Source organism: Daphnia magna, linkage group LG2, assembly GCF_020631705.1.
Source record: "Daphnia magna isolate NIES linkage group LG2, ASM2063170v1.1, whole genome shotgun sequence".
In the NCBI taxonomy this organism is placed as follows: Eukaryota; Metazoa; Arthropoda; class Branchiopoda; order Diplostraca; family Daphniidae; genus Daphnia; species Daphnia magna.
In genome coordinates this window covers 13552194-13579750 of record NC_059183.1, presented here as the reverse complement: position 1 = coordinate 13579750, position 27557 = coordinate 13552194, and the positions used below count along the sequence as shown (strand labels likewise).

General features: G+C 41.9%; 9 protein-coding genes across 10 annotated transcripts in view; 1 reads left to right on the top strand and 8 right to left on the bottom strand.

Moving 5' to 3' along the window:
- LOC123470108 (trypsin alpha-4-like) overlaps positions 1-4742 on the bottom strand; it is a gene marked incomplete in the record, with an annotated part of 71781 nt that extends 67039 nt beyond the window's left edge. Inside the window, 7 exon segments of the mRNA XM_045169839.1 lie at positions 3152-3176; positions 3339-3470; positions 3587-3728; positions 3811-3933; positions 3994-4141; positions 4233-4464; positions 4582-4742. Coding sequence (XP_045025774.1) covers positions 3152-3176; positions 3339-3470; positions 3587-3728; positions 3811-3933; positions 3994-4141; positions 4233-4464; positions 4582-4714 — 935 coding nt within the window.
- LOC123470110 (trypsin eta-like) lies at positions 287-2028 on the bottom strand. The gene is made up of 8 exons (XM_045169841.1): positions 1884-2028; positions 1590-1821; positions 1412-1525; positions 1281-1314; positions 1078-1200; positions 838-979; positions 558-677; positions 287-484 (listed from the first exon to the last, which is right to left on the bottom strand). The coding sequence occupies exons 1-8, from the start codon at positions 1999-2001 to the stop codon at positions 429-431; spliced, it is 939 nt and encodes a 312-aa protein (XP_045025776.1). The 5' UTR covers positions 2002-2028; the 3' UTR covers positions 287-428.
- Positions 4743-5906: 1164 nt separating the features above from the next.
- Positions 5907-7764, bottom strand: LOC116916740 (trypsin-1). Its single transcript, XM_045169842.1, has 8 exons — positions 7618-7764; positions 7246-7477; positions 6998-7108; positions 6889-6925; positions 6683-6805; positions 6452-6593; positions 6245-6364; positions 5907-6117 (listed from the first exon to the last, which is right to left on the bottom strand). Exons 1-8 carry the CDS (start codon positions 7715-7717, stop codon positions 6062-6064), a joined length of 921 nt encoding a protein of 306 aa, XP_045025777.1. The 5' UTR covers positions 7718-7764; the 3' UTR covers positions 5907-6061.
- Positions 7765-8693: 929 nt separating this feature from the next.
- LOC116916699 (trypsin-1) lies at positions 8694-10487 on the bottom strand. Its single transcript, XM_045169843.1, has 8 exons — positions 10326-10487; positions 10035-10266; positions 9792-9939; positions 9563-9685; positions 9391-9472; positions 9261-9320; positions 9041-9160; positions 8694-8938 (listed from the first exon to the last, which is right to left on the bottom strand). The coding sequence occupies exons 1-8, from the start codon at positions 10420-10422 to the stop codon at positions 8883-8885; spliced, it is 918 nt and encodes a 305-aa protein (XP_045025778.1). The 5' UTR covers positions 10423-10487; the 3' UTR covers positions 8694-8882.
- Positions 10488-11488: 1001 nt separating this feature from the next.
- Positions 11489-13027, bottom strand: LOC116933991 (trypsin-1). Its single transcript, XM_032941632.2, has 7 exons — positions 12872-13027; positions 12543-12771; positions 12322-12472; positions 12088-12210; positions 11873-12014; positions 11674-11793; positions 11489-11580 (listed from the first exon to the last, which is right to left on the bottom strand). The coding sequence occupies exons 1-7, from the start codon at positions 12912-12914 to the stop codon at positions 11525-11527; spliced, it is 864 nt and encodes a 287-aa protein (XP_032797523.1). The 5' UTR covers positions 12915-13027; the 3' UTR covers positions 11489-11524.
- Positions 13028-13381: 354 nt separating this feature from the next.
- Positions 13382-15124, bottom strand: LOC116916751 (trypsin-1). The gene is made up of 7 exons (XM_032922091.2): positions 15043-15124; positions 14665-14890; positions 14384-14531; positions 14143-14265; positions 13872-14016; positions 13645-13764; positions 13382-13579 (listed from the first exon to the last, which is right to left on the bottom strand). Exons 1-7 carry the CDS (start codon positions 15083-15085, stop codon positions 13524-13526), a joined length of 861 nt encoding a protein of 286 aa, XP_032777982.2. The 5' UTR covers positions 15086-15124; the 3' UTR covers positions 13382-13523.
- A 765-nt stretch (positions 15125-15889) lies between these two features.
- Positions 15890-17531, bottom strand: LOC116933990 (trypsin-1). Its single transcript, XM_032941631.2, has 8 exons — positions 17371-17531; positions 17123-17292; positions 16980-17050; positions 16757-16904; positions 16537-16659; positions 16335-16458; positions 16140-16259; positions 15890-16063 (listed from the first exon to the last, which is right to left on the bottom strand). Exons 1-8 carry the CDS (start codon positions 17414-17416, stop codon positions 16008-16010), a joined length of 858 nt encoding a protein of 285 aa, XP_032797522.2. The 5' UTR covers positions 17417-17531; the 3' UTR covers positions 15890-16007.
- Positions 17532-19480: 1949 nt separating this feature from the next.
- Positions 19481-21866, top strand: LOC116933989 (serine protease 30). Of its 2 annotated transcripts, none has more exons than XM_032941630.2 (7): positions 19481-19753; positions 19853-20470; positions 20556-20709; positions 20801-21060; positions 21170-21342; positions 21417-21489; positions 21568-21866. In XM_032941630.2, exons 1-7 carry the CDS (start codon positions 19639-19641, stop codon positions 21663-21665), a joined length of 1491 nt encoding a protein of 496 aa, XP_032797521.1. In that variant the 5' UTR covers positions 19481-19638; the 3' UTR covers positions 21666-21866. The 2 variants fall into 2 exon arrangements, with proteins under 2 accessions (XP_032797521.1, XP_032797520.1); XM_032941629.2 differs by having other exon boundaries at positions 19482-19753; positions 19847-20470.
- Positions 21867-23729: 1863 nt separating this feature from the next.
- Positions 23730-26447, bottom strand: LOC116916653 (alpha-amylase). The gene is made up of 5 exons (XM_032921940.2): positions 26289-26447; positions 25799-26146; positions 25526-25718; positions 24115-25451; positions 23730-24030 (listed from the first exon to the last, which is right to left on the bottom strand). The coding sequence occupies exons 2-5, from the start codon at positions 26143-26145 to the stop codon at positions 23853-23855; spliced, it is 2055 nt and encodes a 684-aa protein (XP_032777831.2). The 5' UTR covers position 26146; positions 26289-26447; the 3' UTR covers positions 23730-23852.
- Positions 26448-27557: the final 1110 nt, after the last annotated feature.

Here is a 27557-nt window from a genome sequence, read left to right as displayed (position 1 = left end):
AAAAAACACTGACTTAGTTTCGTTGACTTGTATGAAAAGGATGCTGATTTTTTTAAGTCATGTTATTTTTGACTGTTTATTTTGATTGATAATCTAGATTACAGCCAGTCTGCTGATACTGTCATAGTGTGTCAATGTCTCATCTGAAAGAGGCGTCTGTATGTCGAACTCATTTCACTATAGCTACATAACGTTCCGATTCGAGTTGAGGCTTATGTTCGTAAATCGTTGTAACTAATCAAGTCAAACGCTGAGCGCAAACAACGCCATCGCAAACGCAAAAATCTTTAGCGTATAACTTTGTATTTTTCAACACGATATTGAAAGGGGGAAAAAAAAACAGTTAAACCGTAGGAAGGGAAGTCATTGCAAATGTGAGTGTACTTAAAGATGGCAAAAGTTGGTAACGTCTGCGTCTATTAATTTCCTTAAAACCTGTTGGCAGCAATCCAGTCCAAGAAATAAGACACCTGAGTGTAAACACCTGTGGAAACACAAACATAGCTCGAATTATCGCTTTCGTTTAAATATGCATCGATGACATCCCGAGTTCTTACCAGGGTAAGCGGCAAGAGCGCATCCCTGACCCCAGGAGACGATACCGTGCTGGACGGCACTGGAACCAGTACCGGTGAAAAGAGGACCGCCAGAGTCACCCTGGCAAGAATCAATTCCACCTGAAAAAAACCCGTAACAAAACAATAGTTGAGATTATTAAGAGAAAGAACAATAAGTTGGATTTTTCATATTCACTGGTTGCATGTCCATGTAAACAAACGCGGACAATGATGAAAACGAATTCGTTTAATAATTAGAGTGCATTAAACAATTGTTTACCGTCGGACATGTCACCAGCGCAGAGCATGGAAGGAAGAATCTGTGGTCTCTGGGTAGTGCCACCGTAGGCAGCATCGCAAGTAGCGTCATCGACGACTGGAACATCAACGCTGCGGAGCAGGTCGGAAATGCTGCCGCCAGACTATACATTAAACATACCAGCCCCAATAAAGAACAATTTTAATTTGTTTGAAATTCGAAACAGAATTTAAACAACTGTAAATACAACGATCAACTCACGCTAGTAGTTCCCCATCCGGAAACAGTGACGACGGTTCCCGCGGGAGGATCCAACTCGGAAGTTGGGGGTGGCAAGTTGACGGGCTGGGCAGACGGAACGCTCAGGTCCAATGGAGCATCCAACTGAACAAATAAATACACAATGTTTAATAAAGGCCAAACATATCTCAATACATTGTTTTGAAAGTAAGAAATTGTCTTACGAAGATGAGGGCGATGTCGTTCTCGAACGTTTGGCTATCGGCGAAAAACAGTAAATTATAATTCTTCTATTCTAAAATCTTAATTCTCAATGATTGCGTTCATTAACAATTGCGTAACAGGCAAAACTCACGCGTTGTAATCCTCGTGCATTGTGTAGCTAACAACGTTCCTGTTCTGCTCGAGGCCGCTGGTTTCCGACAAGCTGTGCTCACCGGCAACAACTCGCATGACGTCAACGTTGGTGCTACGACAAAAAAAGTGATAAAACTCATTAAAATGTCGTTCCTGTTCTTTACACAATAACTTACTTCCTAACACAATGGGCAGCATCGATGATGACGTTGGCATCGAGGATGGAGCCACCGCAAGATTGCGAATAGGAGCCAGAGGCACTACGACGTTGCAGAGAAATTTGGAAGGGAAGCGAATTGGGAGCCACGACAGATCCTCCAACAATTTTGCCCTCTGGGATCAGCTGGTACTTGCCGTTCAGGATGACGGAAGTTGGCAGACGAGGTAGTACCATACGCTGAGGCATAGCTGTGTGTACATCCAAAACGACAGTATATTATTTGGAATCTCAGCAAAATAAGTATTTGTACCCAAAGCGCAGGCGAGCAGAGCGGTAAGAACGATGATCTTCATCTTTGTCTCGAGGTAAGCAGAGGATCGACGAATAAACAATCCTCGTCGTGATTCGCATTTATACTCGTTAAGCATCTTTTCCTTATCAAAAGTTTGAGCTTTTTATCGTTGCACCTTACTGTATTTGTCCGTTAAAGATTTTAGGTACGTTCAAATTTGATTGACATGTGTTTTTTTCTTTTGGTCAGAACATCCAGCTAAGAACAGCTCTGCGTCGTTGAAACCAATCTATATTTGTGTTGAGAAGCAGATATGGTAATGAGTGTGTATTATACGCTCACTTGTTTGGTGTGTCGGGAAATTTACGGCGTTCAGGTTTCCAGGCTATGACAGCCGTGTTGCCCCGTAATCAGCTATAGTATTAGTTTCTAACTTCTTTGCAGTTTGCGTTCTACCATAGTCAAATATTTATTGCAGGCAAGTTCCGTTTTGAAATTGATTGTCAAGTAGGCAAACATACGTCACTCTTGTCTGTCCAGCGAATGTTGCACGGGTATAGAGCCCTTAGCTGTTTCAATGTACACAGCTTTATACATAGTGCACATGCACTTAGGAGCTGTTTACGCTCATAATCTTTTATCTACTTGACAAGTGTTGAAGCCCAACGAACCGATTTAGCTTGGACCAACGTTGTTGCTCTTTGAAGCAACAACAGTAACTGTTATCAGATACTTGCTGGAGTCAGAATTCATTGTAAATGAATAAGATTAATTAGTGTCGAAAAACTTTACGACATTAATTGACCCAAAAAAAAGTCTGATTTAACTTTCTGTATTGTTTATTATAAGTGAGACCTGTTTCTCGTGGGGGGTGGACGAACAACTGAGTAGCACTCGGCCAATTTAGCCCCCCATCTGTGACTATATACTTCGTATGAGTATGAGACTATACGTAGATTCTGTATTACTAATCCTTTGTGCAGTATGTAACCATTCATTGTAATACTACATCCTGCAGAAGAAAAGAGCCCGTCTAGTAGTGTCATTGACTCACGCTGGGAATGAGTGGCCGGAAAAGGCATGATTAGAATAGATTGTAAATGAATTAGGCTAACACGTACTCGTTATTTTGTTCATAACCATGTTTTTTTTTTTCATTTGCGTTTATTGAACCTTCATGAAATTAACGTTAGGAAACATTAAACGTTCATTAGGTCTCCATTGCTTCATTCGACACCGTTTTTCTTTGGACGATTTAGACCCTGTTGGTAGCGATCCAGTCCAAGAAGTAAGACACCTGAGTGTAGACACCTAAGAAAACGCAAAGCATCGAATGTTAACTTACGTTTGATGGCTAAACGACAAATGGCATCTATAACCCGTACACCAATTGTTGTGATGTAGCTGATGACAAGCATTCAGCATTTAATCAACGATTAGGTCATACGAAGCTTAGTCTTTTTTGGCACTTACCAGGATATGCAGCCAAGGCGCAGCCCTGACCCCAGGAAACGATACCGACCTGTCGGGCTTCAGCAGCGTTACCATCGAGAGGGAGAACGAAAAGAGGGCCACCAGAGTCACCTTGGCAAGAGTCAATTCCACCTGAATATCATTTGAATGCGTAATTAGTTTGGCGCGAAAAATTAAATCAGGAACAAGTCAGAACATGTTGCCAACTGAGTAAACTACTAATTCCTATTGTGTTCAATGAAATTTACCGTTGGACGTGTCACCAGCGCAGATCATGGAAGGGAAGACTTCTGGGGCGTCTGCGGTTCCACCATAGGCGGCGTTGCAATCAGCGTCGGAGACTACGGGGACTTCAACGCGGCGGAGCTCGTCGGAGATGATACCACCGGACTGGATTACATCGTAGCGAACAAAGACAGAAGTATAAGATGAATTAATTTGATTTTGAGGTGCGTTTGAATAAAAATCGTACGCTAGTGGTTCCCCATCCAGATACGGTGAGAATAAGACCGGAAGCAGGGTCGAACTCTTCGGTTGGTGGAGGCAAGAAAATGGCCTGTGCAGAAGGGACGCTCAGGTCCAATGGAGCATCCAACTACAAAATCGCGACATTAAATCTACAGTGAAACTAAGAAGATTTTAGCATTTGTCTTACAAAGAGCAGAGAGATGTCGTTCTCAAAGGTTAAGGGCCTGTACTCTTCATGAATTTTGAAGCTGACAACACCACGGTTCTGTTCGAGGCCGCTGTCGGTCCTCAGGCTGTGCTCACCGGCGACGACACGAAGGATGGTAGCGTCAACTCTGTCAATTAAAAACAATAATCAAGTTATTTTACACATCCAAGTCTACCAAAGTTCGATAGCTTCAAATGAATTTGCCGGGATTTACTTACCCTCTAACGCAGTGGGCAGCATCGATGATGACGTTGGCATCGAGGATGGATCCACCGCAAGATTGGGAGTAGGAGCCAAGGGCACTACGGCGCTGCAGAGAAATCTGGAAGGGAAGAGAGTTGGGCTCTACGACTGTTCCTCCAACGATCCTGTTGGATGGGATCAGCTGGTATTTGCCCTTCATGATGACCGAAGCGGGCAAACGGGGCATGACCATACGCTGTGGCATAGCTATAGACAAACACGTCAACAGGAAAAATAAAAACGTTGAATCATTTCAAACATCATCTCGTAATGCAAGTGAATGACAAACTCTATGAAATAAAATAAATGTTTCGTTGTGCTTACCCATAGCACAGGCAAAAAGGGCTGCAAGAACGATGAACTTCATCTTGGCTGAGTGTGGCTCTAGACGATTATTGAATTCACAGGCACAGTTGTAGGTTTTATAGTAGCCAGCTAGCCTTAAAAAGCTGTGCATCGTTTACTTTATCAAACAAACCTTTGAATAGGACCTATCGAGATTTGCAGTCATTGGTTCACTCTGCCTGACAATGCAACGTTCGGACTTTGAATGATGGGCTAACGATATAGGTTGACTAGTCAGGGTTATATAAGTTAGCAAGATTCTAAAAATAAAGTAACTGAAACTAAAGAACTAGTTGTAGGGCAAATCTATTGTAACTGAAATCCTGGTACAGAATCGTCCCTGTCGGCGTTTACCGCTTTAAACTACTGTCAGAACAAGTAAAAACAAAATGTTTCATCTTCGGTAAGTGCTATTTTTGTCCCAAAATGTGGCTTATCAGGCAGGTTTGTGTGTCGTTACATGAAACGTGGATAGATAACTTATTCATGTATGTGTTGAGACTATAGATGTGTAACTGAACACGAGTGTATCCGTTTCAACGGAGAGATCCGGAATAAGTTCGGCTTATCCAGTATCCCCTGACGTTGTCACAAAACACAACAAAGTTATTTTAACGTTGTTACATTGGACTTTTTTTTAATAAATCTTATCTATTCAGCAGTGTAAAGGATGGTTCAGTATCTATAACAGTATTTGCGTACTTGCAACGTTCGTCTTGCAAAATGATTCACTGCTAGTACGCTAACTATGGCCTTTCATTGTTTCATTTAACAATTTATACGAAACTGGATGCCTTGGATTTGATCGCCAAGCTGAAGCATATTAACTCAGTTTCTTTTAGATACGCAGTCAGAGGCAAAGGTAAATTGAATAGTGAATCTTTCCAGTGGCGTCTTTAGTCAGTAACAATTAAAATCCTCGAAATTTTAAAGTATGCAAGTCATCCATTTCAAAGATGGCAATCTTGATGGGCATCAAAGATCATTTAGATCGCATGTCGTCTGTTTAAACAAACGAATCCCATTGTTAATAAAATTCAATCCAATTTTCTTTCCTCTTGTGGACGGACATCTTTTGCCCAAGTTCGCTCGTACTGCATGCGCAATCATTAAAACAAGACGTTCGCACTGCTCCCTATAATCAACGCCTTCATTCTTGAATATGTCCTCCGACAAATATCTGGCAGTTGTAACGTGCATGTTATGATAGTCCTTTACATTTATCTTTCCAAGCAGAAGCTTTTATCATGTTGATGAAAAAAAAAATCAGATATGTCAGTGTATGTACACCATTAACAAAGCTCTGCGTGCCTATGTAATTTATTTTGTGCTTAGTACTTGATGACAGTGTACAAATGCAAACAAGGTATTCAAGAGGGTGCTGGCATAGGCTGGTGCATTAAAAATGCTTGATAGGGATGGGGATGGGAAAAATTTGCATACGGTACATCGATGACGTTTAACCTCGGTTGGCGGCGATCCAGTCCAAGAAGAAAGACACCTGAGTGTAGACACCTATGGTAAATACAAATAAAGAAAATGTAAACAGTTTAGTCAATCAATCGTGCAGGTCACACTAAAAAGGCATGGGAAAATGCTGATTAAATTTGAAATGAAGTTGATTCTAGGCGTTTGTACGTACCAGGGTATCCAGCCAAGGCGCATCCCTGACCCCAGGAGACGATACCGTGTTGGACGGCAGAGGCACCAGTGCCAGTGAAGAGGGGGCCGCCAGAGTCACCCTGGCAAGAGTCGATACCACCTGAGAATTAAAAAAATTATAGGTTAAAATAGTTGAGAAAAGAAGCTTGGAAATATAACGGACGAGATAAATGTTCCAAAATATTACCGTTGCTGATGTCACCAGCGCACAACATGGATGGGTAAACTTCTGGGTTGGCAGCAGTTCCACCATAGGCACGGTTGCAGGTGTCATCATCGACGACTGGGACATCTACGCTGCGGAGTGTGTCGGAGATGACACCACCGGACTGCATCAAACCCAGCAAAACAAACAATCGAACAACAATTTCAAAATAAATGATCAATTGAATATCTGATGCAGAGATATTGAACTCACGCTAGTGGTTCCCCATCCGGAAACGGTGACGATGATTCCCGCAGGTGGGTCCAACTCGGATGTTGGGGGTGGCAAGAGGACGGGCTGGGCAGAGGGAACGCTCAAGTCCAATGGAGCATCCAACTATACAATAAATGGAAAGATATGCATGTTTAATCAATTCGATTTTCAGAACGGCTTAGCTAAATTGTCTAAAATTTGCTTACGAAGAGCAGGGAGATGTCGTTTTCGAAGGTCAATGGTCTGTAAAAGAAGAAAATGGTTTGTTATTAACGAGAAGAATTAAAAAAAACAGAAAAAAAAAATGTGATTTACCTGTAGTCCTCGTGGATAATGAAGCTGGCAACACCACGGTTCTGTTCGAGGCCGCTGTCGGTCCTCAGGCTGTGCTCACCGGCGACGACACGGAGGATGGAAGCGTCAACTCTACGAGTGGAACATCGAAAAATTCATTGAATTTTTTTTCCATTGAAAAACAGACAAATTTCATGCTCTTCGCAATGTGTGCCGAAACACTATTCGTGAAATTCAATTTAAAAACGGTATAGGATTTGCAAGCTCACCCTCGGACGCAGTGGGCAGCATCGATCATAACGCTGGCATCGAGGATGGATCCACCGCAAGATTGGGAGTAGGAACCAGTGGAACTACGACGCTGCAGAGAAATCTGGAAGGGAAGGGAGTTCGGCTCAACAGTTGTTCCTCCAACGATCTTGTTGGATGGAATCAGCTGGTATTTGCCCTTCGTGATGACCGAAGCGGGCAAGCGGGGCAGAATCATGCGCTGTGGCATAGCTGTGTAACATCACATGACAAATGATAGACGTTAATTGAGATTTAAAGAGGTCAACCTATATACGTCATATTAGGCATATGAAAATTGGTTTTCTTGATGAAATCATTAATTGATACACTTGATACAATCGGTAGTTTACCCATAGCGCAGGCGAAAAGGGCGGCAAGAACGATGAACTTCATCTTGGATTGTATAGCAGTTGCGGACTGACGAACATTCACTTCGACCACCATTTGCATTTATACTTTTCGGAACATCCTGTTTCTTATCGCACGAATCTCGTGACGTTAACGTGTCCTTTTTTTCTCGTCGTTGAACTTCTTCTGTTTTTAAATCTTTATATCAAATGCGTCCTTGTGTCATTTGAAATCTATTTCCAATCCGTTCGATACATGACATTTGCTTTTGCACTGCCCCTTTTTTTTTAATTATTCACTGAGCATGCTATTAAAGCTTTGATTATTCATCATTATGTGCAGCATTTAAAAACAATTGTGTGCCAAACACTTTAAATTCTAATTGGGTTTTTTTTCTGGGTTTATACAGTGTTTCACATAATCGTGCGTTTACGATGATAAGACAATTTCGACCTAGATTTGTTAACACAATTCAGTAAAGTTGCTTCATCGGTTCATCAAGTATTTTATGTGACTCAACCCGTCAATCAAAGGCTTTCTACTGTCAACATTAATCTCTCGTTGAGCCAAATGGTGCCACACGTAGGGTGGATATTTGAGTTTATTATCAAATGATCATTATGTTCTAAAATGTTTGAAGATGGTAATTCTGTTTTTAAGTTAAAGCAGCAAACGCCAGAAAGATATTGGATAGTAATAGGTCGTTGTTTTAAGATCCGGCTGTCATTTTAGAAAATGACGCACGGAAACAGATGGGGGACGTTTTCACGCACATCAGAAGACTAGACCTGCTTTTAAGTTGAAAGTCCACACCGATGATAAGAGCTTACGGATTGGAACCGAGTGTGGATACCTTTGTATACGTTTAATAAAGACTCTATAGTTTTACTTAATGCGTTAAGTATTCTCAAAGGCAATTTTTGTTTTAATGATAAATCCATTTTAAAACGTGCTATGTACGACTGTCGTACGAGTCTGTAAACTAGGCTTTAAAATGAAATCTTTTGAAAATTTCACTTAATTGTTTAACATTTGTTGTGATGCATCAGTCCTTATCGTTGGTGTGTACACGGTGTTGTACTAGGCTTATTATTTATTTTTTTCACGTTTAATTATGCAAGACAGCTGTTGACAAACTTAGACACATTTAAGAACATGATGTTTGCATGTTTATTTCGTCCGACCAAGGGAACTTTCCAACGAATAGAATTATGGAGAGACGACAGTGTTCTGATGTAAAGATGGTAAAACACAGAAGTCGTTTTCTTTAACCTCGGGCAGCAGCGATCCAGTCAAGGAAGTAAGAAACCTGGGTGTAAACACCTAAACGAATTTAAGAAGACAATTAAGTTAAGAGCAATGATGGAAGGATAAAATGCAAGAGAAAACAATAGCCGAAGAAGAAAAATCTAAATGAGTTTTTACCTGGGAATCGGGCAAAAGCGCAGCCCTGGCCCCATGAAACGATACCGTGCTGGACGGCGTCGGCACCAGTGCCAGTGAAGAGTGGGCCGCCAGAGTCACCTTGGCAAGAGTCGATGCCACCTGTTCACAGAGTAAAAAATTGGTTTGTCAAGTTGTCTCGTCTCCCGTTTTTAAATTTCCTTGTGTATCTGTCAACCAAGTATAGGAATTCAAGAATTACCGTTGGTGGTGTCACCAGCGCACATCATGGATGGGAAGACGGCTGGGGCGCTGGCAGTGCCTAAATTAAATTAAAAAAAAATATGTCCGATGAAATAAATTAATGAATAAATGTGTAATTAAGTTTTTACCTCCGTAAGCAGCGTCGCAGTCAGCATCGGAGACGACGGGGATATCAACAGCGCGAAGGACGTCAGAGATGCTTCCACCAGACTACATCAGATAATGGAATAAGAAAAAGAAAGCAACAACAACAATAATATTGGTAACGAAGTCTACAAGTATTCTGATTCAAGCACTCACGCTAGTGGTTCCCCATCCGGAAACGGTGATGATGAGTCCTGCGGGAGGATCCAATTCGCTGGTAGGTGGTGGCAGGGCAATGGCCTTGGCAGATGGAACGCTCAGGTCCAATGGGGCATCCAACTGTAAAACAGTTTAGAACAATTACTGTCGTTAGTCAGCATAAGAAAAACACACACTCGTTCATCGACAATCCTTGCACGGATAAATGATAGAAAGAAGAGCTTACGAAAAGGAGGGAGATGTCATCCTCGTATGTGGCGCTGTTGTAACGGGGGTGGGTGGCAGTGCGAGAAATCAGGCGGTTCTGCTCAAGACCGCTATCAACGGACAGGCTGTGTTCACCGGCGACGATACGCAAGTTGTCGATGTTGGCTCTGTAATGTTACACACGTTCATTAGCCTCCATATACCCATACACGAAAACAAAAGAAAACAAAAGATAAAAATGGGATATAGTTTAATTGCCTACCCAGCAATGCAGTGAGCGGCATCAAGGATGGTAAGCTCGTCAAGGATGGATCCACCGCACGACTGCGAGTAGGTACCAGCAAGACTCCTACGCTGGAGTGAGACCTGGAAGGGCAGAGAGTTGGGGACAACCTCAACTCCACCGACGATCTTGTTGGATGGGATCAGCTGGTATTTGCCCTTCATGATGACCGAGGCCGGCAGACGGGGCATAACCATGCGCTGAGGGGCAGCTGCAATCAAAAATAGTTTCAATGATTTTCAGGGAATATAGGTTTGATTGTGAACTTACCCCAGGCGCAGGCGAGGAGAGTGGCTAGAATGACGAACTTCATCTTGGCTGGCAGGAGCGATTGACGAGTGCTGGCATACGAATCGTGTTTCCACATTTATACCTCTTGGTGTTTTCGATCGTTATCGGGCACAAGTCGGATAGTTGGTTTACGTCTTCAAATGATTCGTTCTATCTCCAGTGCCTTATTGACAAATAGATCCATTTGTAAACCACCCCCTTTTTCGGTTCACAGATCGATTCATTGTTTGTCTTTTATATTAACTTAAGTCTATATTTATTGATGCACTTACCCGGCCCTATAGTTTGGAAATGGTTCGAACACGATTCGTGCAGGTCATCTGTTTAATATCGAATATATAGCAATTATTTGCTGCACTTAATAATCATTCGATATATCCCATTCAAATAATTCTAGATGCCATTGCCAGTAGCTTTTACCAACATCGTTTTCGTAAAATTAGCTACCCGAGTTTTATTTTTAACGACGATTTTTATGCAAACTGCGAATTTGTGAAATTTCGTGCAATTAGAGGCTTGTATCATTGACTAAATTAGTTAAAAGAAAACCATGGTTTTGTAAAAAATATTCGTTTTCTGTATACAAAAGAAAATGGCTGCGAGTATTGGTACACTTTCCAATGTTTGTTGTTGTTTATCTCATTATCATTTTATACACATCCGTCTTCTAACGACACATTATGCCTATTGCTCCTACAAAATAAAGATAACCTATCAATAGATGATCTGTTTTCGACAGGTCTTGGACAGACCTTTGGGCAGAGCATTGGATCCGCCACGAGTCCCCCCCGTCCATCATCAGTCATTTGGTAAACAAGTGAAAACTTAAGAAAGTCGTATGTGATAAATCCCGAATCACATATATACGGTCACTGAGTTTAACGTATCGTTCAAAGGACGCTGTATTGTCTTTTTCAGTTCAACGCCTCACGTACATAAGTTTTAATTTTTATACCGTTGCTTATTCCCACGAATATTCAGCCAACACGTCGTTGCAATTGAATTAGATTCTTCACCCATTTTGTCATAGGTAAATGCAAGTCAATAAAATTGGATTGTGTAAACTCGATTCTGTTTCTCGTGCCACTTAACAGTCAAAAACCAAAAAAACTGTAATTGTGTCAGAATTTAGCCGACTTTTGTATTCAGGCAAAATGAATGGAATACACAAAACAGGTTTAGCGTCTGTTTGCAGCAATCCAGTCAAGATAGTAAGATACTTGGGTGTAGACACCTAGAAATAGCGAAATACAACCATAGAAGATGTTACGAAAGTTATAATAAAAGGAACACACGTTCAGTCTCGGTGATGATGATGACATTTTACCTGGGAATTGGGAGTAAGTGCAAGCCTGTCCCCATGAAATGATTCCATGTTGAACAGCATCAGCACCGGTTCCAGTGAAAAGTGGTCCGCCAGAATCACCTGGGCAATAGTTAATACGACCTACATCAAGACACAAAAGAAATGGGAATGACACACTTGCCTATATGAGTCATCTATTTCGTGCTGTTATTGGTATTACTGTTGATTGTGTCACCGGCGCACATCATGGAGGGGAACACGGCTATGTAATTGTCGTTTCCGCCGTAAGCAAGATCGCACTCCGTGTCGGCAATAACTGGAACATCAACGCTGCGAAGGACGTCCGAAATGGTTCCATCAGCCTATAGAAACCAAGTCTATTACAATTATGGTGAATGTGTGCTGCTGAAATGTTATAATTATGAGAACTCGTACGGTGGTAGTTCCCCATCCGGAAACGGTAACCATTAACCCAGCAGGAGGGTCTAATTCAGAAGTAGGGGGTGGTAAGGTGATCGACTTGGCGGAGGCAACGGTGAGGTCCAGAGGCTCGGCCAGCTGAAAATATTATTGGAACACACCCATTAGTATTAACTATAGATGACGACTAAAGGCAGCACCGTTACGTCAGACATTTGAGCGTAATAGTATCAATCTAATTCAACTCACGAAAATAAGGGATATGTCATCTTCATAAGTGATGTCATCAAAGCCGGGGTGTGGCAGAATGGCTGACACTTGGCGGATCTGTTCGAGGCCGCTATCGACGGACAGACTGTGCTCCCCGGCAACAATACGGAAATCAGCAAAGCTCGTGATTCTGCGTAATAGCATAATATAATAGCACAATCGAATCGCATCATCTTCTTTGTTTTTCAATTGCTGATTACCCGACAACTCCATGAGCAGCGTTCAAAATTGTGGTTTCATCCAGGATAGATCCACCACCCACCTGTGAGTAAATACCGTTAGCATCTCGTCGTTGTAGAGACACTTGAAAGGGCAGCGAGTTGGGGACGACTTCAGTTCCACCAAGAATCCTGCCAGACGAGATTGGCCTTTGCATCCGACCCTTTAGGATAACATCCAGCGGCAGACGTGGCATTCGCTGAGGAGCGGCTGTATAATCGCGTTAGCAAATGAGAATCAATCATTTTCTTGATAAAAAAGAGATCGAGAAACTTGAAAAATGGCATGTAGCAAGAAGTGAGGGACTCACCCCAGGCGCAGGTAAGAAGGGTAGCTAGAAGGACTAACTTCATCTTAAAGCTAGTTGCAGTTACTGACGAGTGCTGTTACTCAAGCCCCGCTTTCAGCATCTAAACTCTTCCAAATAGATTGAGGCTGTTATCAGTGACAAAACCTGAGTATGAGGGCGATTTGACAACGATGGGCTCTCGTCAATTGAAAGGCTATTAGGTAACACCCGGTAGTCTTCTACATTCGAAAATATTAAACAATGAGTGTCGTCTCGTTTCTCTCGGTCATGCATTTCAAACGGAATTTGCTTACGTAGGTGAGGTAGGTTATACGTGTTGGGTAAGCTATCGAAATCAGAGCGGGTTGACTTCCAAAATGAATCGATTTTTTACAAATAGCGATATTGCCCATTTAGAAAAGCATGAGTTAGAATTTAATTCAAAGGTCGATTTGGGAAAATATACTCTGTGACTGACACGTGACCGTAATCTTTTGTTTCTAAATCCCTACAACGTTTTCTAGTCTAAACTTTGCTACTTTGATATTTTATTGTTATATAATTTCAGTTACATATGCTTCTCTTGCGAACCCCATGAAATCATAACGTGATTGTGTAAGCATCAATACAAGTTAAGATACGATAGAGAAAACGTATAACAAATTGCAACTTATTATTGCATGACAAGTGCGATCCATTCGATGAAGTATGACACCTGGGTGTAAACACCTGAGAAAAAAAAAGGAAGGAAAATTATAGCGTTTTCAAAAAATCAATGACAAATAAATAATTACCTGGCCATTGGGGTTCAGCGCAACTGCGTCCCCAAGAGACGATGCCGTGCTGGACAGCCGTTTCACCAGTTCCGGCAAAGAGTGGACCTCCGGAATCACCTTGACATGCATCCATGCCACCTATATGAAAACCCAATTCAAAACAATACATGTAATTCAATGAATGTAGTTTAATTAAAGTCTGTTTCTGTGCCAGCCTTAGTAACATCAAGATCATATAACATTACCATTGGTGGTATTTCCAGCGCAAAGCATGGACGGATATACTTGGGGTTCTGCAGGTGTGCCTCCGTAATAAGCATCGCAATCGACATCAGCAACGACGGGGACGTCAACACTCAGAAGAACGTCGGAGACAAGAAGAGCTCCGTACTACATACGATTCGTAAAAATCATTGATTGCTGTGTGTAATGCTATTTTACATGTCTATACTTTTAAAAAGTGTGTGCAAATTGTGTATTTGATTTACAATTATGCTCAAGTACGAAACAACTCACTCTGGTAGTTCCCCATCCTGAGACAGTGAAAATGGTTCCAGCGGGAGGATCATATTCAGCCGTAGGAGGTGGAAGGTTAATCGGTTTGGCGGACGGAACGCTCAGATCCAACGGCTCGGTTAACTTTCAATCAAAAGACGCAATCCAATATTTGAATTAAAACCATTTCGTTATATAGGGAACTGCGCACTGATGGCATCGATAAAGACCATAGGTTGGCTCAAATCTATTTGCGAATTACCAAAATAAGGGCAATATCATCTTCCCATGTAGACGCAATGTAGCGAGGATGCATCAAATAGACTAGAACGTCCCTGTTTTGTTCGAGGCCGCTTTCTTCGTTCAAGCTGTGCTCACCAGCGACAATGCGAAGAGCTCTCACCACGGCTCTGAGCATATTTAAACAAAATGTTTAGCGACCCTGTGAGTTTCGATTCGCATCAACTACAGTGGCATTTGTGCCGATTAATATTCTTTAAAAAAATGATGGCTATGTTGTTTTGCCCAATTGGCCAAACTTACCCATCGACGCAGTGAGCGGCGGTTAAAATGGTGGTTTCGTTTAGAATGGACCCTCCGCATGATTGCGTGTAAACGCCGGCGCTTCCTCTTTGTATCGAAACTTGGAAAGGCAGCGAATTGGGGACAACTTCAGTTCCACCGATGATTTTGTCGGACGATGTCATCTTGTAACCTCCCATAATGTCTTTCATCGGAATTTGAGGCAAAATTCTGCGTTGCGGACCAGCTGTAACGATATATATATAGGTTACAAGAATACATGTGTTAGTGCATCGTATACAGCTGCCGGTTTTATGTGATTAATGTTTTTATTTTGTTTTTTTAGATTAATAAACAATTCCTAGGAATTCTGTTACTTGTAATGCATAGTGACCCTACCCCAGCCATAGGCAAATAGCGTGACAAGAACGAAGTACTTCATCTTGGCTGAAATCAGCTGTCTACACTGTCGTTGGTTCGTTTTTCGTGCTGCGTTTTCATCATATTTTTATAGCTGCACGGCGTCTTATCAGCGATAAATCTTTACGTTTAGTTCCAGCGTACTTTGTTCACGTATAGCTTATTTGAATAAACAAGACTGTTGCAATTTGGTGGGGGCAATTATTTGTTATGAAAATAAATCAAGAAATCTTGGCGTATATGCGATCAGTAATCGTATTCCGGAACAGCGAATTCATTTCTATCAAACAGATGATTCCATTGCCCCCCCCCCCCTGTGGTATAGTTCTCGAATTTTCTATCTTGTTTTATTTTCATTTTAAGGAGGTTGGGCAAGTTATACAGCTGTCCACCTATTTTTGCTTTTTAAGTACAAGATACGTCTGTCATTGGGAGTGGTGGCTTATGGGCATAATCTATACATGTATGATACGGTGGTAAAATCCAACACCACTAACGAAGTTTGGAAAGACCTCGATGCTGAGCAACGGAGCTATACAACTCAACCTTTAATCACCACGGTTATCGTGGTTCTTTTATTTGTTCGTTATCACCTGCCTAAATATTGACAAACAAACGCAACGCAACAAGCACACAACACAAAAATATTGAAATGTACATCTTTCAATTTAACGACGAAAGAACATCATTTGAAGGAGCAATTATACGCGTCGTTTCGTCCCCGCAGAAGATAACTGAATAGCGTTGAATGATCACCTTGCACAACTTTCCTACGTGACGGTGATTGATTCTTTATCGACCAGCAACAAACAAATGACGAAGCAGCTATTATTCATTTTGTTGTTGTATTCATATTAGCAAACAAGCACAGCATTTCACGTTTCAACGAATGTGTCCACAGACATAGAAGTGCTACAGAAGGATGCACACTCTTACATTCGTCATTAACCTCGGTTGGCAGCGATCCAGTCAAGGAAATAAGACACCTGAGTGTAAACACCTGTTCACGTAAAAAGAGACCATCAATATGAAATCAAAGAAACAAGCAAAGCTTCGCGATTTGTTAAAATTCTTACCAGGATAAGCGGCCTGGGCACAACCCTGACCCCAGGAAACGATACCGTGCTGGACGGCTTCGACACCAGTGCCAGTGAAGAGTGGGCCGCCAGAGTCACCTTGGCAAGAGTCGATACCACCTGAGCAAAAACATTGAAATCAATTCATTCTTTAAAAAAATGATCATAGTCCCTGTTTGGGACGGATGAACTCACCGTTCGGTCCTCCAGCGCACATCATGGAAGAAGTTACAGAGCCTCCGTAAGCAGCGCTACAATCAGCATCAGAGATGACGGGAATATCGACGCTGAGGAGCACATCCGAGATGCTGCCTCCCTCCTACGCATTCAATAAAAACATAAAACCCTATTTAAATATGCACACACACAAAAAAAATGGACAGGTCTGAGTTCTTACGCTTGTGGTTCCCCATCCGGAAACGGTGATGATGGTTCCAGCAGGTGGGTCGAATTCGGCAACAGGGGCAGGTAAGTTGACGGGCTTAGCAGTGGCAACGCTCAGGTCAAAAGGCGTAGTCAACTAAATTAAATGAATTGTGAATTATAAACTGAGACAAATCTGCCACACAAAGGTTATGGCAGCTTCATAGAATCATGTTTCGTTTTAAAATGCTTACGAAAATCAGAGAGATGTCATTCTCGTAAGTTGCCGAGCTGTAGTTGGCGTTCATGGTGAAACTTGAGACGGCGGAAATCTGTTCGTCTCCGCTGACTTGCGACAGGCTGTGTTCACCGGCGACGACACGAAGTCTGGCAACGTTGGCACTATTAGGGTTTAAAACAAAAAAATAATCCTATTAAGTAACAAATTATCCTTTGAATTGTTTAATAATTGGTTACCCATCAACACAATGAGCGGCATTGAGAATAGTGGATGCGTCTAGGATGGAGCCACCGCAGATGTGCGAATACTTTTGAAATTTCATAAAGAATTTGAAATACAATTCCCAAAGTTATGATTGCAAAAGAATTTTGTTTGTTACTGCGCTGTTAGCCAAAAGTCCACGTCTCTGCAGCGAAACCTGGAAAGGGAGGGAATTGGGAGCGACTTGGGTTCCACCAACAATTTTCTCATCCGGAATCAGTTGGAATCTGCCGCTCATCAACACCGAAAGAGGCAAGCGAGGCAAGGTCATCCGAGTGTTCGGGAATGCTATACAATTTATTTAAAAAAAAACATTTGATTAATCAATACAGTTTTTGCAATATCGCATTTCATTGAAACTTATACCGGCAACGCAAGCCAAGATAGCTACTACCAAGAGGATGCACTTCATTTTGTAACTAGGTTGTTTAACTGTGTGCTTGACATGGAGAGAAAGCTGTCATTTATAAAGTATCTCCCATGCTTCTTAATCTACATTGGAGCTTATCGATTGGGTTTCTACATTCGGGTTTTGATTCTTGCGCCACCATTGGCATATACAGTTAAAAAAACTTGTAGTTGGCCGGATCCAGGCATCACTTTATTTATCCCGGACTAACTCGGACGTTATCCTACTGCGACATTTTTTGTTGTTGTTTGGCTTCATTATTCTGTTCTCAAATACCTCAGAACGAGCTCCGTGCGTCAATCGTCATTCTATTTTAATGTATATAGATATTGTTATCTTGAAACTGTTGTGTTACCATGATTTGCTTAGGCTTTGTTTACAAACAGCTGAGCCTTTTTTTCATGTCCTGCTTGAATTTCAGGCTAAACTTCGTTGGTAAAGGAAATGCTGATGAAATATTCAAGTAACTGCAACGTCATTGCTTCCACACCATACAGGGCGCAATAGAAACTCTGAATCATTTTCGATAGAATTGAAAGGACGCCCGTCATTAGTGGCTGATTCGTTCGATCCGTTGTGTGGCCGCTCACAAGTTTACGTGCGTATCTATTTCTTTTGCTAGAAAAAAAAATAAAGAAAAATAGAAATCAAAAAAATTTCACTGCGTCAGGCGATGAGTGTCAAGCCAACACGTTTTCGCACAAAAGGGAACGTCTGTCACAATTCCAAATGAATAATGAGCAAACAACAGAGTAGCCGGAGAAAAAAACAGGTTTTTTGCCCTTTCGCTTTCGGAAAAACATTCCCCAGTCACGTTTTCCTTTTTCTACGTTCTGACTATCTTTACATCAAAAGGAACGAACTCAGGGATTCTTAAGCAACGTTATCCCGTTGCTCTGCATATCTAGAATCGTTTGCCAAATTTCACGGTAATCCACGCGTTTATGCGCCAAAAATAAAGGCCAAGGTTCCAACCGCACATTCAACTCTCTCACTGGCAATCTCATCAGTAAAAAAAAAAAAATCTCACTTTTATTTTCTTGGTATGGAGGTTAAAACGCTCGTGGCTATTTTGACACCATCTCAACCTTTCGAACCAATTAATTCCGATTGCATCTTTCGCGTATTGTATACAGCGCAAGAGTAAAAGCGAGAACCGCACTATCGTGACTTTGGTCGGAGAACAATCATCTAATGACTGACATTTTCGTCTCATTACCGATGCGTGACTCATGCGAAATAAAGTGCTGTATACGTAGCTCCTTTTTCTTTCTTCTTCTTTCCCTTTCGTTCATTTCTCTATGTCTTTCCTCGAAAGAAGCAAACCGCAAAAGCACAAAAGAAAACGAATCTGTTGTTGGCGTCCAATGTTTAAGCAATTCCTTTTACGGTCTCTTCACTTGTAAAAGTATAATCGGATAAGGCACACGTAATTCCTCTATCCCTATATTTCGCCATATAGCCAACGGTGTGCTGCTACTTTAAATGAAAAATATGATACAATCATCAAAACACAGAAACTCTCTCGAGAGAGGGCAACGTACCTGTATTTGGAATCCACTATAGATAAGATGGATAACTGCAGCAACATTTGCAAGTATAACAAAGAATAGACCGTATGCAAATTTATATGTTTGGGCAGCATTCAGCGAACGAAAGAATGACGAACGACGATGAGTTCCAGGACGTAGTTGCCAAATACTGCTGAGGCTCTATATATAGGGATGAAGTCGTCACGTATACAAGATCCAAGATGAACCTGCTTTCGTAATTCCAAACAAAAGATAATAACCAGTCATCTGATTAATGTTCTTTTGCTAATGTGTAAATAGTTTTTTTTTTGTTGTGCTAAATGTTTTTATTTTTTGCTAGTTGCTGAACGAGTAAGCCGGCGGGCGCATTGGATGCGGACGGCAACAAGCCAAACAGAACTGAAGCAGTCAAGGACATCTACCTTGCTACAGCATACGTGCAAGAGACTAACCAGTATTCATCTATTACGCTATACACGCTGTTCATAACAAACGCAAGTCCTTGATAAAAAAAAAGAAAAAATCAACAAGCCAGTTCACTTTCCTTTTGAGCATTCTCGGTCCACCAGCTGCAGTCAGTCGCTCTTGAGCCTCTGCTCGGGCCGAATCGCCATCGATATTGCGCTCATCGTACAACAGTTCTATTGATTGCGGTTGATATAGTCAAATAACTTGTTTACATCGAAACGATCAATGCAATTAGACAGCGCCAGGTCTTGTGTGTGTTTGGTGTTGTTGTTCATCGTAGCGACCACCGGTAGCAAAATGACGCACTGGTTACAACAAGACTCTACCTCTGAGCAACCAGGTTAGAGTATATTTCTAATTAACATTTGCCATCGTTCCAACAACCTGTTTCCCGTTTCATTTGAATTTGTTTTGTTTTGTTTTTTCGCCGAAGACGAAGATCCTTTTTTAACGGCAGATGCTTTGTGGAGAGTGAAAAGGATCGTGACCAAGACATCTTCAACGGCGATGAAGGATCGGATGGCGGCCGTCGGAGCATCGGTCGAGAGATCCACCACGCTCCGTTCTCATTTAGTAACGCTGATCAGCATGCTGCGCAAAGACGGCGGTTTCAGTGATTCGGCCAAAGATCGCGATCCTGCGTGGAAAGCGACAGACATCCGCCTGGCCACCCATTTAGTGGCCGCGTATTATTTACTGAAAGACAACGGCTTCAAACCAGCGCAGGCTGGCAGAAGATTAAAAGGCAACAGCGACGATGATCGCCTTCTTGATTTTATGGCCGCCTGTTTTGTTTTGTTCAGCAAACATTCGGGCTTTATCCGGCTGCCGGATGCGAAACATTCCGAGGCATTATCGCCCGAGGAAGAAGATGATTTTCTGCGCGAGCTTACTGCCCTCTTCTTTGTTCTGTCCAGTGGTGGTGATGTGTTTAAGATGCTCACTTCTACCGTGGGCGCCAAGGAAGCTGGCGGCGACCTCATCCATCAGCGGCAGGTGGCGGTGGATTTTTCTGTGAAGCTCAGTCAAGCCAATGGTCTCAAATTGCCATTCAAAGGTTGGTTAGCTCATCTGTTTACCTCACCGTTGAATGCAAATATATATTGCCCAGAGGGCCACTTCCGCTTACCAATCATTACCAGGATGCGGAGAGAATCGAGATGAAGGCAAGCGAGGTCAAAACGACTGGCCATGGATGGTCGCATTGTTGGCGTCTAATCAAAACAACCGTCTCTTTTGTGGGGGAGTTCTCATTAACGAGTGGTTCGTCCTTACAGCCGCCCACTGTTTAAACGAGTGAGTTTTTGTTTTGTTTTACCGTGTTTATTTGTTTGGATGACGCAAACCTTTTCCGACATTGGATTTTCTCCTTATTGTTTTGCGGCAGTAAACGAATAGAGGAAGTCACCGTCAGACTGGGCGAATTTCACTTCGGATGGCCCAACAACGACCGGCGGGATCACGACGTAGAAACGATTCAACTGCACGAAAAGTTCAATAAAACTTCGTTCGACAACGACATCGCCGTCATAAAACTTTCGGATAGAGCTGACATGAGTGACAGAGCCGGACGTAGTGGTAACATTTGGCCCATATGTTTACCACCTCCGGGAGTTCAATTAGAAAACAAGAACGGCTACGTTGCCGGTAAGTTTTGTTTTGTTTATTTAAATTTCTCTTTATGATGTCCCTAGGTGAATGTGTGTGCTGTTCCTGATTTATCTTATACTCTTTGGCTAAAAAAAAAAAACAAAAGGTTGGGGCAAGACATCGCACGGTGGTTACCCCAGCGAAGTTTTACTGGACGCCAATCTGCCCATTTGGAGACGTGACGAGTGTGAGCAAGTGTTCCACATTAGACAAGATCCAATCGACTATCGATATCAGTTCTGTGCCGGACCAAAAGACGGCGGTGAAGATGCGTGCGATGTATTTAAAAGAAAATGACGCATCCTTGTTTCATAGACATATTGAATTATCTAATAAATGTTGACAACATTTAGGGCGATTCAGGTGGACCTCTTATGTACAAAATGGAATCAGGTCGGTGGGCGGTAGTCGGCATCGTTTCCTGGGGTACAGTATACAAATCATTGTTTTCAAAATATAGGTGTTTGAAACGTGATTCTAAGTCATCCTTGGAACGAATAATAGGCATCGACGGAAAGTGTGCGGTGGCTGGACAACCAGGTGTCTACACCAGAGTATCGGCTTATTCCGATTGGATCTACCGCCAAATATCATCCAATTAACGTTTGGGAAATGATTCAATTTTCCTAAATTTGTCTTTTTCCTTCAATGTTAGTATCTGCCATGGCCAGCACGAGTTCCCTGTTATGTTATTTATGTCGTACTCATCGTCAGCAATTTCCATACACGCGCATTCTTCTTAAGAACATTGTTGTCTTTTTGTATACTGAAAAAAAAAAGCCCCAATAAAATCTTGAAACATGCGACGAGTGAATGTAACAAAGTATTTCGATGTAAACGATTGTAACAATGGGCAAACGTCGGTATAAGTTCAGTTGACGTGATATTTAGGCCAGTCTTCGATATCGTGCTTTTATCGTCGGTTAAGATAGTCTATAGCTTTCACTTTCCTGCCTTCTGAAAAATGATAATAATTTGTAGAATGTGAGCTTTATCTGCACTGGTTATTTTTGGAATTCAAGGACGATCGAAGTTGTTGCTCTCGCAAAATTATTTAAAGTCATGACGCATCACCTTGATCGTGACCTTCCTGGTACACGCTGACGGTCACGACGTATTTGCATATATATAGGAACAAGCTAAACGGTTAAATTTTGTTTGGACGCACTATTTCAAAAAAAAAACTTGTAAAATAAACGACAACGTAAGATTTAAAATCAATTCTAATAAAGTATGGCAGAGTCATGGAACATAACCGTAATCCAATAGGCTTAACTATATAACAGAGACTGACCTACATTTCGGAATGATTTCGGGAAAACGATAGGGTGACCTTTGAAACGATTCACACATTTCACGTCCTTGGGAAAGATTGTTAAAGTTATACTGAGCAGCCCGTGAAACGAAAATGACGAAATCATTTGACCATCAGCATATATGGGATTGATGTTCATCGTTACCTTAAGCTCCGATGTTTACCAAAGGAAGTCAGTTGTTGGGTAATAGACAGTCCAACATTTGTTTTCAGCACGTGGTTTTTACTTTGTTTACATTTTTGTTCCAGGCGTCCTTGGTACGTGACGATGTTGATCAAATATTCTTTGTTAAACAGATTGGAGGAAACCGGTTCAAATCCATAAACGTATAGAGCACGCGTACTTAACAAGGTCGAGTGAACTATATATTCTAACGTCGACATACATTCTACTAAACATGTTTACGTTTAAGTGTTTACTCGGTTCAAAACTGTTGGCGACAAGCATCACACTTGAGTCGAAATGCCTCATCAGGTACGTAGCGCTATGCGTCAATGAATTATAGGAAATCAAAGACATGAAGAACAAACAAAACGAATACTACTTTGACGATATTATCTCTTCCGGCGAATTAAAAAACTATATTATAGCGAATCGTGTTATGGGTGATGTTAAAGAAGCAATAGACACAACTAAAATCAATTTTCAAAAATATACATTAGCAATACAAAGTCGTGTGATAAAGTATCATCCATTCGCCGTTTAATATAGCAGTTTAAAGTTCAATTTGTCACGTTAATCTTGGTGTCGAAAAGCTTCACAGTGATTTGTGATGCCGGTTTGTGTGTCATGACCATCGTAACCATTAGCAGGGGTGGCCTCGGAATTTTCAGCCTTGACGGTCAGCCTCGATAAGTTGAATTATTACATAATGTGGAACAGTCTTGTCAGTCAGAGGTCAACCCTATTTTGGTCATTGTCTTCCGGTGAAATTCGAAACCAACAGCCCTGCCCTGTCTTGTCGAATTGCTATGCACACATTGTGATTCTATAGTGCAAGCAAAAGAGGCAACTCAGATCGATGGAGAACAAACCCTTATGGGAGTTCTACTAAAATAAATCAACCACAACAATCAATGCTGGAAATGATTTTATTAGAGCTTGTATACCAGTGATTATGGTTATTATCGTTAGTTAAAAATCGGCAAAGAAAATGACTTTTCACGGTTTTTATCGATTATGTGTAGCCGTGATTGCGCAAGGTCGTCTTTAACAGGCACGTTATCCAGCACTTCTATCCCCGTCCGACTTTGAGCTTCGATTAGTGTCAACTATAGACGCATTTGAGAAAATCTAATTGTCCACCGGATGAGGGGAAACATCAAGTAATTTTTAAATGAAGGATATCAGTTCAATTTGATAGTGTTAATTGTATTATTATATTTTTATAGGTGAAATATCGTTCATTGATTTCAATAAACGACGAAATAAGAAAGAAATTTCCCTCAACAGCAAAGCGATGTGCTTTCAAACTCAAAGTTTGGATCGTGGTCGATTAACCATTCGGTGATAGAGATCCCAGTCACCGGTGGCGTTCAATTTGGCGTCGAAAAGGTCCGTGGTGACTTGAGCTGGTGGTTTGTATGTCATGACCACCCAAACTACCTGGCCGGGCGATGTGGCCTCCGAATTTCTAACCTTGACGGTCAGCCTAAATACGCACACAAAATGTTACGCAACATGAAACAATCATTTGATTCAAACGTCTCGGAAAAGAAATCCATGTATACTGTACCATCCGGTGAAATTTGGAGTATAACTTCCTTGGGTGCTCGGTGATTCACTGTGGACCAGCGTATTTTCATTGTACAATTCAACAGTAACTGGATTCAAAGAGTCGGACAAGAAAAGATAGAAAGTGACGGGAGAGGAAGCGGCTACGAAGATCCTTCCGACCGTGCGAGTTTCAATGGAATTAGCCGGTAGTTTGCCGCCTTGTTGCAGAGAAAGTGGATGACTATCTCCCAAATCGTCGGCCATTTCCCACTCTTGGGTTGTTTCACGTTGTGCAGGTGTGTAGCCAGGTGGCGTAAGAGGACCCCAGATTGCGTAACATCTCCTTCCGCCGAGCGCCTCTCCGTTACAAGGTGGCACTTTGATGGTAACCTTCCTGTCTCCACCGACAGTAGCCGTTTCGACCGTGGCTCCGGAATGATCTTTCAACACCGTTCCTGCCGGGAAATCCGTTGCTACAGTGGCCGTCTGCCAAACGGTCCAGCTGTCGGTGATTCCGATGATAGCCTTAGCACTTCGTTCGATGACTAGCAAATCACCTGATGCGTACGGTACTTTGTAAGCTCCTTCTTTGAAGCGAAGATGTTGATGACACCAAATGATGTTGGCAATGTCTGACCGAACGGGCAACTGGGCGGCCGATTTAGGATCGTGAGTGAATCGATTACCCAACTGTCCCAAATCAAAGAGATCTTCGATAAAAACGGTTGGAGTTCCATCCACAGCGAACGCGATGGCGTAGGCAGCTGATAGACGTCCGTCGTAAGGATCGATGTGAGCGGCCAATTCTTGAGATGAATCCCAGCCGTTGTAATTGCCTTCCGCCGTGAGTTTCGGTCTGAATGTGTCGTGATTGTTAACAAACGGGACGGTCCGCAATCGGTTCCCCTGTTGAGATCCAGGAATGGATCCCATATCGAAGAAGCCATTGCCAGTGACCATGCCGTAAATCGATCCTCGCAGACCGAAATCAAAAGTTCCGGCTCGATTTTGGACGCTGTTGCACCAATTGTCCAACTCGGCGCCTCCGCCGACGTACTCGCCTACGGCAAACATTTCGTCTCCACCGCTAGCCCATCCGGCGCTGAACTGCAGATTGTAAAGGAAATCCTCCATGGCGGATGGCAAAAAATGCTTGACAGCGTCGAATCTCCATCCGTCGATCCCCATTTGCTTCTTGTACCAGATGAGCCATCGTCGCATTTCATTGCGCATGTAGTCGGATGACTGCGGGGGATTGTAGGCGGCGTTGGAACTTTGTCCGTAAGCGCCCGGATAATAGCAAACGTCAGGGCCCCAATATCCAGCGCAGATGTCTCCATCCCTGCAGTCATGTCCCTGCATGGAAATTAGCCCGATTTCTAACGGTTACGTAATCGTAATGGTTTTATTCATTGATTTTGAATGATTACGGGATTGTTGTGAAAATTTTGCCAATTCTTTGGGAATCTTCCAGCTCGCGAAAGGTAATCGCTGGACGTGTCCGTCGTGGCCGGAGTGCCAAAACTGACGTAACGGAAATTGGTGTATTTGTCGTTCCATCCGGCAGGATCTGATCCGCCAGAACCGTCTGCAGCTCCCGCTCCAGTCACGTGGTTGAGTACGCTGATTGTGTGCCCCAAGTTTAGAGATGATAAAAAATGTGTTGTGTACATAATCCATAAAAGCAAATGAAAATGCAATACCCGTCTTGAATGACGTCAATGCCGTTGGCGTGCATGACGGCCACCATACGGAGAAGTTCGTCTTTCGTTCCAATGCGCGTCCCAGTAAAGCCTTTTTGGTACTTGTCTCCGAGATCGTAGTGATCAAACGGTGCGTATCCGACCCAGTAGCCGGGATTCTTGATGGTCGGTGGTACCCAGACGGAATCGATGCCCATTTCAGCAAGCCTGGGCGATAGCTCTGCCAGGTAATCGGCCCATGCATTCGGGTAATTGTCGTTCCAAAAATCCCACCAGAAGCCCTGCATGACAACCTTGCTCTGACTTGCGCCAAACAGCAACCCAATCACCAGCAAGAACAACTTCATTCTAACATTTGAAATTTCGTATAAATTAGTTTCTGTTTTGTATTTTCTTTGTTGATTATATTGAAATGAGGTTAAACAGTTGTGAAGAACAACGGAATTTCAATAAAATGTTTTTCATTATTATAGTTTATGTAGGAATTTACCTTGAAAATGGAAGTCGGACACGCGTGGTAAGAATTTAGTTGCGTTTTTCTTGCAGATTCACGGTCAACTGGTTCGTCATGGATGTTTTGTCTCGAAATCGAATTGCGTCACATGATGATAAGAAGAAAGTTGGTCAAACATATCTTGATCTCTCGGCTCACATCGACTAGGATTTTTCAGGTGTCGTTGATAATGTCAGAAGTAGATTTCTGTTTGTCTTGTTTATCCTTAAACAGCCAATATTTGTTTTCTTTTGTACATTTTAACGACGATAATCGTACCTCTTGTTTTTCATCTATCCTTGCAAGCTTTGATAATAAACTACGCGTATGCTAAAGAGCAGAAGTGGGCTTCAAACTGTGAGTCCACCGGTTCGAACCAGAAATGCCTATACGTTTTAGCGCTATCCGGTGTCCATGCTCGTTATGTAATCAGAACACCTGTAAAGAATGATTTACTAGTGACCTATTTCAAAAAGAAAATTTAATTTCACTAAATCAAAATGGGCTGGAAATTTCATGATAGGCATTCCATCAAAACTCGCTTATGTGTTACAATTGGAACGACCCCCCCCCCTTTTTCAGACATTTTTCGTTTTCTTTAAATGTTTTCTAAAATATAGAAAAAATTTGATTAGATTTTTAGTTTAACGATCATCACAAAAATGCACTTTGTTTTCATGTGGGACTTCCACTTTTTTGAGTAATTAACAATTAAAAAGGTATTTGCGCTATAACTACTTTGCTTGCGTTTTATTAAAAAATGACATCATTTAACGGGAAAACTTATACTCCAGCCGAAATCAGCATTCAATTTCGAGTATAACGTGTGTGTTTTTATTAAATTTTTAGAGATGTCGATTTTTGCAGATTTTGACGAAAATAGGAAGGCTATACCCTTCCCACTTTTTCATTTTTGGCCAAATTTTAGAATTTTACTAAAAATACATGATTTCAACCCAGAATTGAATGCTAATCACGGAAATCAAGTTTATTTTTCAATTGACCTCACAGATTTTTTTTAAACTGAACGTAAAAATTTAAATTTAAAGTTGGGGGGCTAACAGCACTTTGTTTTCTTTTATTTTAAGAATCGGCTGATTTAACGAGAATACCGATAACTTAATCGAAATTAGCGGTCAATTTTGATTATACTGTGTAATTCTTTTTTCTCCAAGGCTATCGAAAACTTCGCAAACAACGGGAGCCTTCGAGTCTAATCAGAACGAAGTGACGGTCCCTAGTACTGAATTTCAAATTCAAAAATTT

Excerpts from the sequence above, each read along its gene's own strand:
- LOC116916653 (XM_032921940.2), bottom strand. The coding sequence starts at position 26,145 with ATGAAGTTGTTCTTGCTGGTGATTGGGTTGCTGTTTGGCGCAAGTCAG. Across the intron at positions 25,719-25,798 it reads ATTGACGTCATTCAAGACGG|CGTACTCAACCACGTGACTG; the intron begins GTATTGCATTTT and ends GCACACAATCAG. Across the intron at positions 24,031-24,114 it reads ACTCCAAATTTCACCGGATG|GCTGACCGTCAAGGTTAGAA; the intron begins GTACAGTATACA and ends GTGCGTATTTAG.
- LOC116916699 (XM_045169843.1), bottom strand. The coding sequence starts at position 10,422 with ATGTGGAAACACGATTCGTATGCCAGCACTCGTCAATCGCTCCTGCCA. Across the intron at positions 10,267-10,325 it reads TCTCCTCGCCTGCGCCTGGG|CTGCCCCTCAGCGCATGGTT; the intron begins GTAAGTTCACAA and ends TTTTGATTGCAG. Across the intron at positions 9,321-9,390 it reads CTGCGACGCTGCTTACGGAG|GCACTGCCAGCGCCCCAGCC; the intron begins GTAAAAACTTAA and ends AATTTAATTTAG.
- LOC116933990 (XM_032941631.2), bottom strand. The coding sequence starts at position 17,416 with ATGAAGTGCATCCTCTTGGTAGTAGCTATCTTGGCTTGCGTTGCCG. Across the intron at positions 17,293-17,370 it reads TATCTTGGCTTGCGTTGCCG|CATTCCCGAACACTCGGATG; the intron begins GTATAAGTTTCA and ends TAAATTGTATAG. Across the intron at positions 16,260-16,334 it reads GTGCGCTGGAGGACCGAACG|GTGGTATCGACTCTTGCCAA; the intron begins GTGAGTTCATCC and ends GTTTTTGCTCAG.
- LOC116916751 (XM_032922091.2), bottom strand. The coding sequence starts at position 15,085 with ATGAAGTACTTCGTTCTTGTCACGCTATTTGCCTATGGCTGGG. Across the intron at positions 14,266-14,383 it reads ATGATATTGCCCTTATTTTG|TTAACCGAGCCGTTGGATCT; the intron begins GTAATTCGCAAA and ends TTTGATTGAAAG. Across the intron at positions 14,017-14,142 it reads CAGGATGGGGAACTACCAGA|TACGGAGCTCTTCTTGTCTC; the intron begins GTGAGTTGTTTC and ends AATCGTATGTAG.
- LOC123470110 (XM_045169841.1), bottom strand. The coding sequence starts at position 2,001 with ATGCTTAACGAGTATAAATGCGAATCACGACGAGGATTGTTTATTCGT. Across the intron at positions 1,822-1,883 it reads TCTGCTCGCCTGCGCTTTGG|CTATGCCTCAGCGTATGGTA; the intron begins GTACAAATACTT and ends ATGTACACACAG. Across the intron at positions 980-1,077 it reads CCGGATGGGGAACTACTAGC|TCTGGCGGCAGCATTTCCGA; the intron begins GTGAGTTGATCG and ends TTTAATGTATAG.
- LOC116933989 (XM_032941629.2), top strand. The coding sequence starts at position 19,639 with ATGCAATTAGACAGCGCCAGGTCTTGTGTGTGTTTGGTGTTGTTGTTC. Across the intron at positions 20,471-20,555 it reads TCTCAAATTGCCATTCAAAG|GATGCGGAGAGAATCGAGAT; the intron begins GTTGGTTAGCTC and ends AATCATTACCAG. Across the intron at positions 21,343-21,416 it reads GCGGTGAAGATGCGTGCGAT|GGCGATTCAGGTGGACCTCT; the intron begins GTATTTAAAAGA and ends GACAACATTTAG.
- LOC116933991 (XM_032941632.2), bottom strand. The coding sequence starts at position 12,914 with ATGAAGTTAGTCCTTCTAGCTACCCTTCTTACCTGCGCCTGGG. Across the intron at positions 12,473-12,542 it reads GCTGCTCATGGAGTTGTCGG|AATCACGAGCTTTGCTGATT; the intron begins GTAATCAGCAAT and ends GCTATTACGCAG. Across the intron at positions 12,211-12,321 it reads ATGACATATCCCTTATTTTC|CTGGCCGAGCCTCTGGACCT; the intron begins GTGAGTTGAATT and ends TAATATTTTCAG.
- LOC116916740 (XM_045169842.1), bottom strand. The coding sequence starts at position 7,717 with ATGCAAATGGTGGTCGAAGTGAATGTTCGTCAGTCCGCAACTGCTATA. Across the intron at positions 7,109-7,245 it reads GCTGCCCACTGCGTCCGAGG|AGTTGACGCTTCCATCCTCC; the intron begins GTGAGCTTGCAA and ends TTCCACTCGTAG. Across the intron at positions 6,806-6,888 it reads ACGACATCTCCCTGCTCTTC|TTGGATGCTCCATTGGACTT; the intron begins GTAAGCAAATTT and ends TTTATTGTATAG.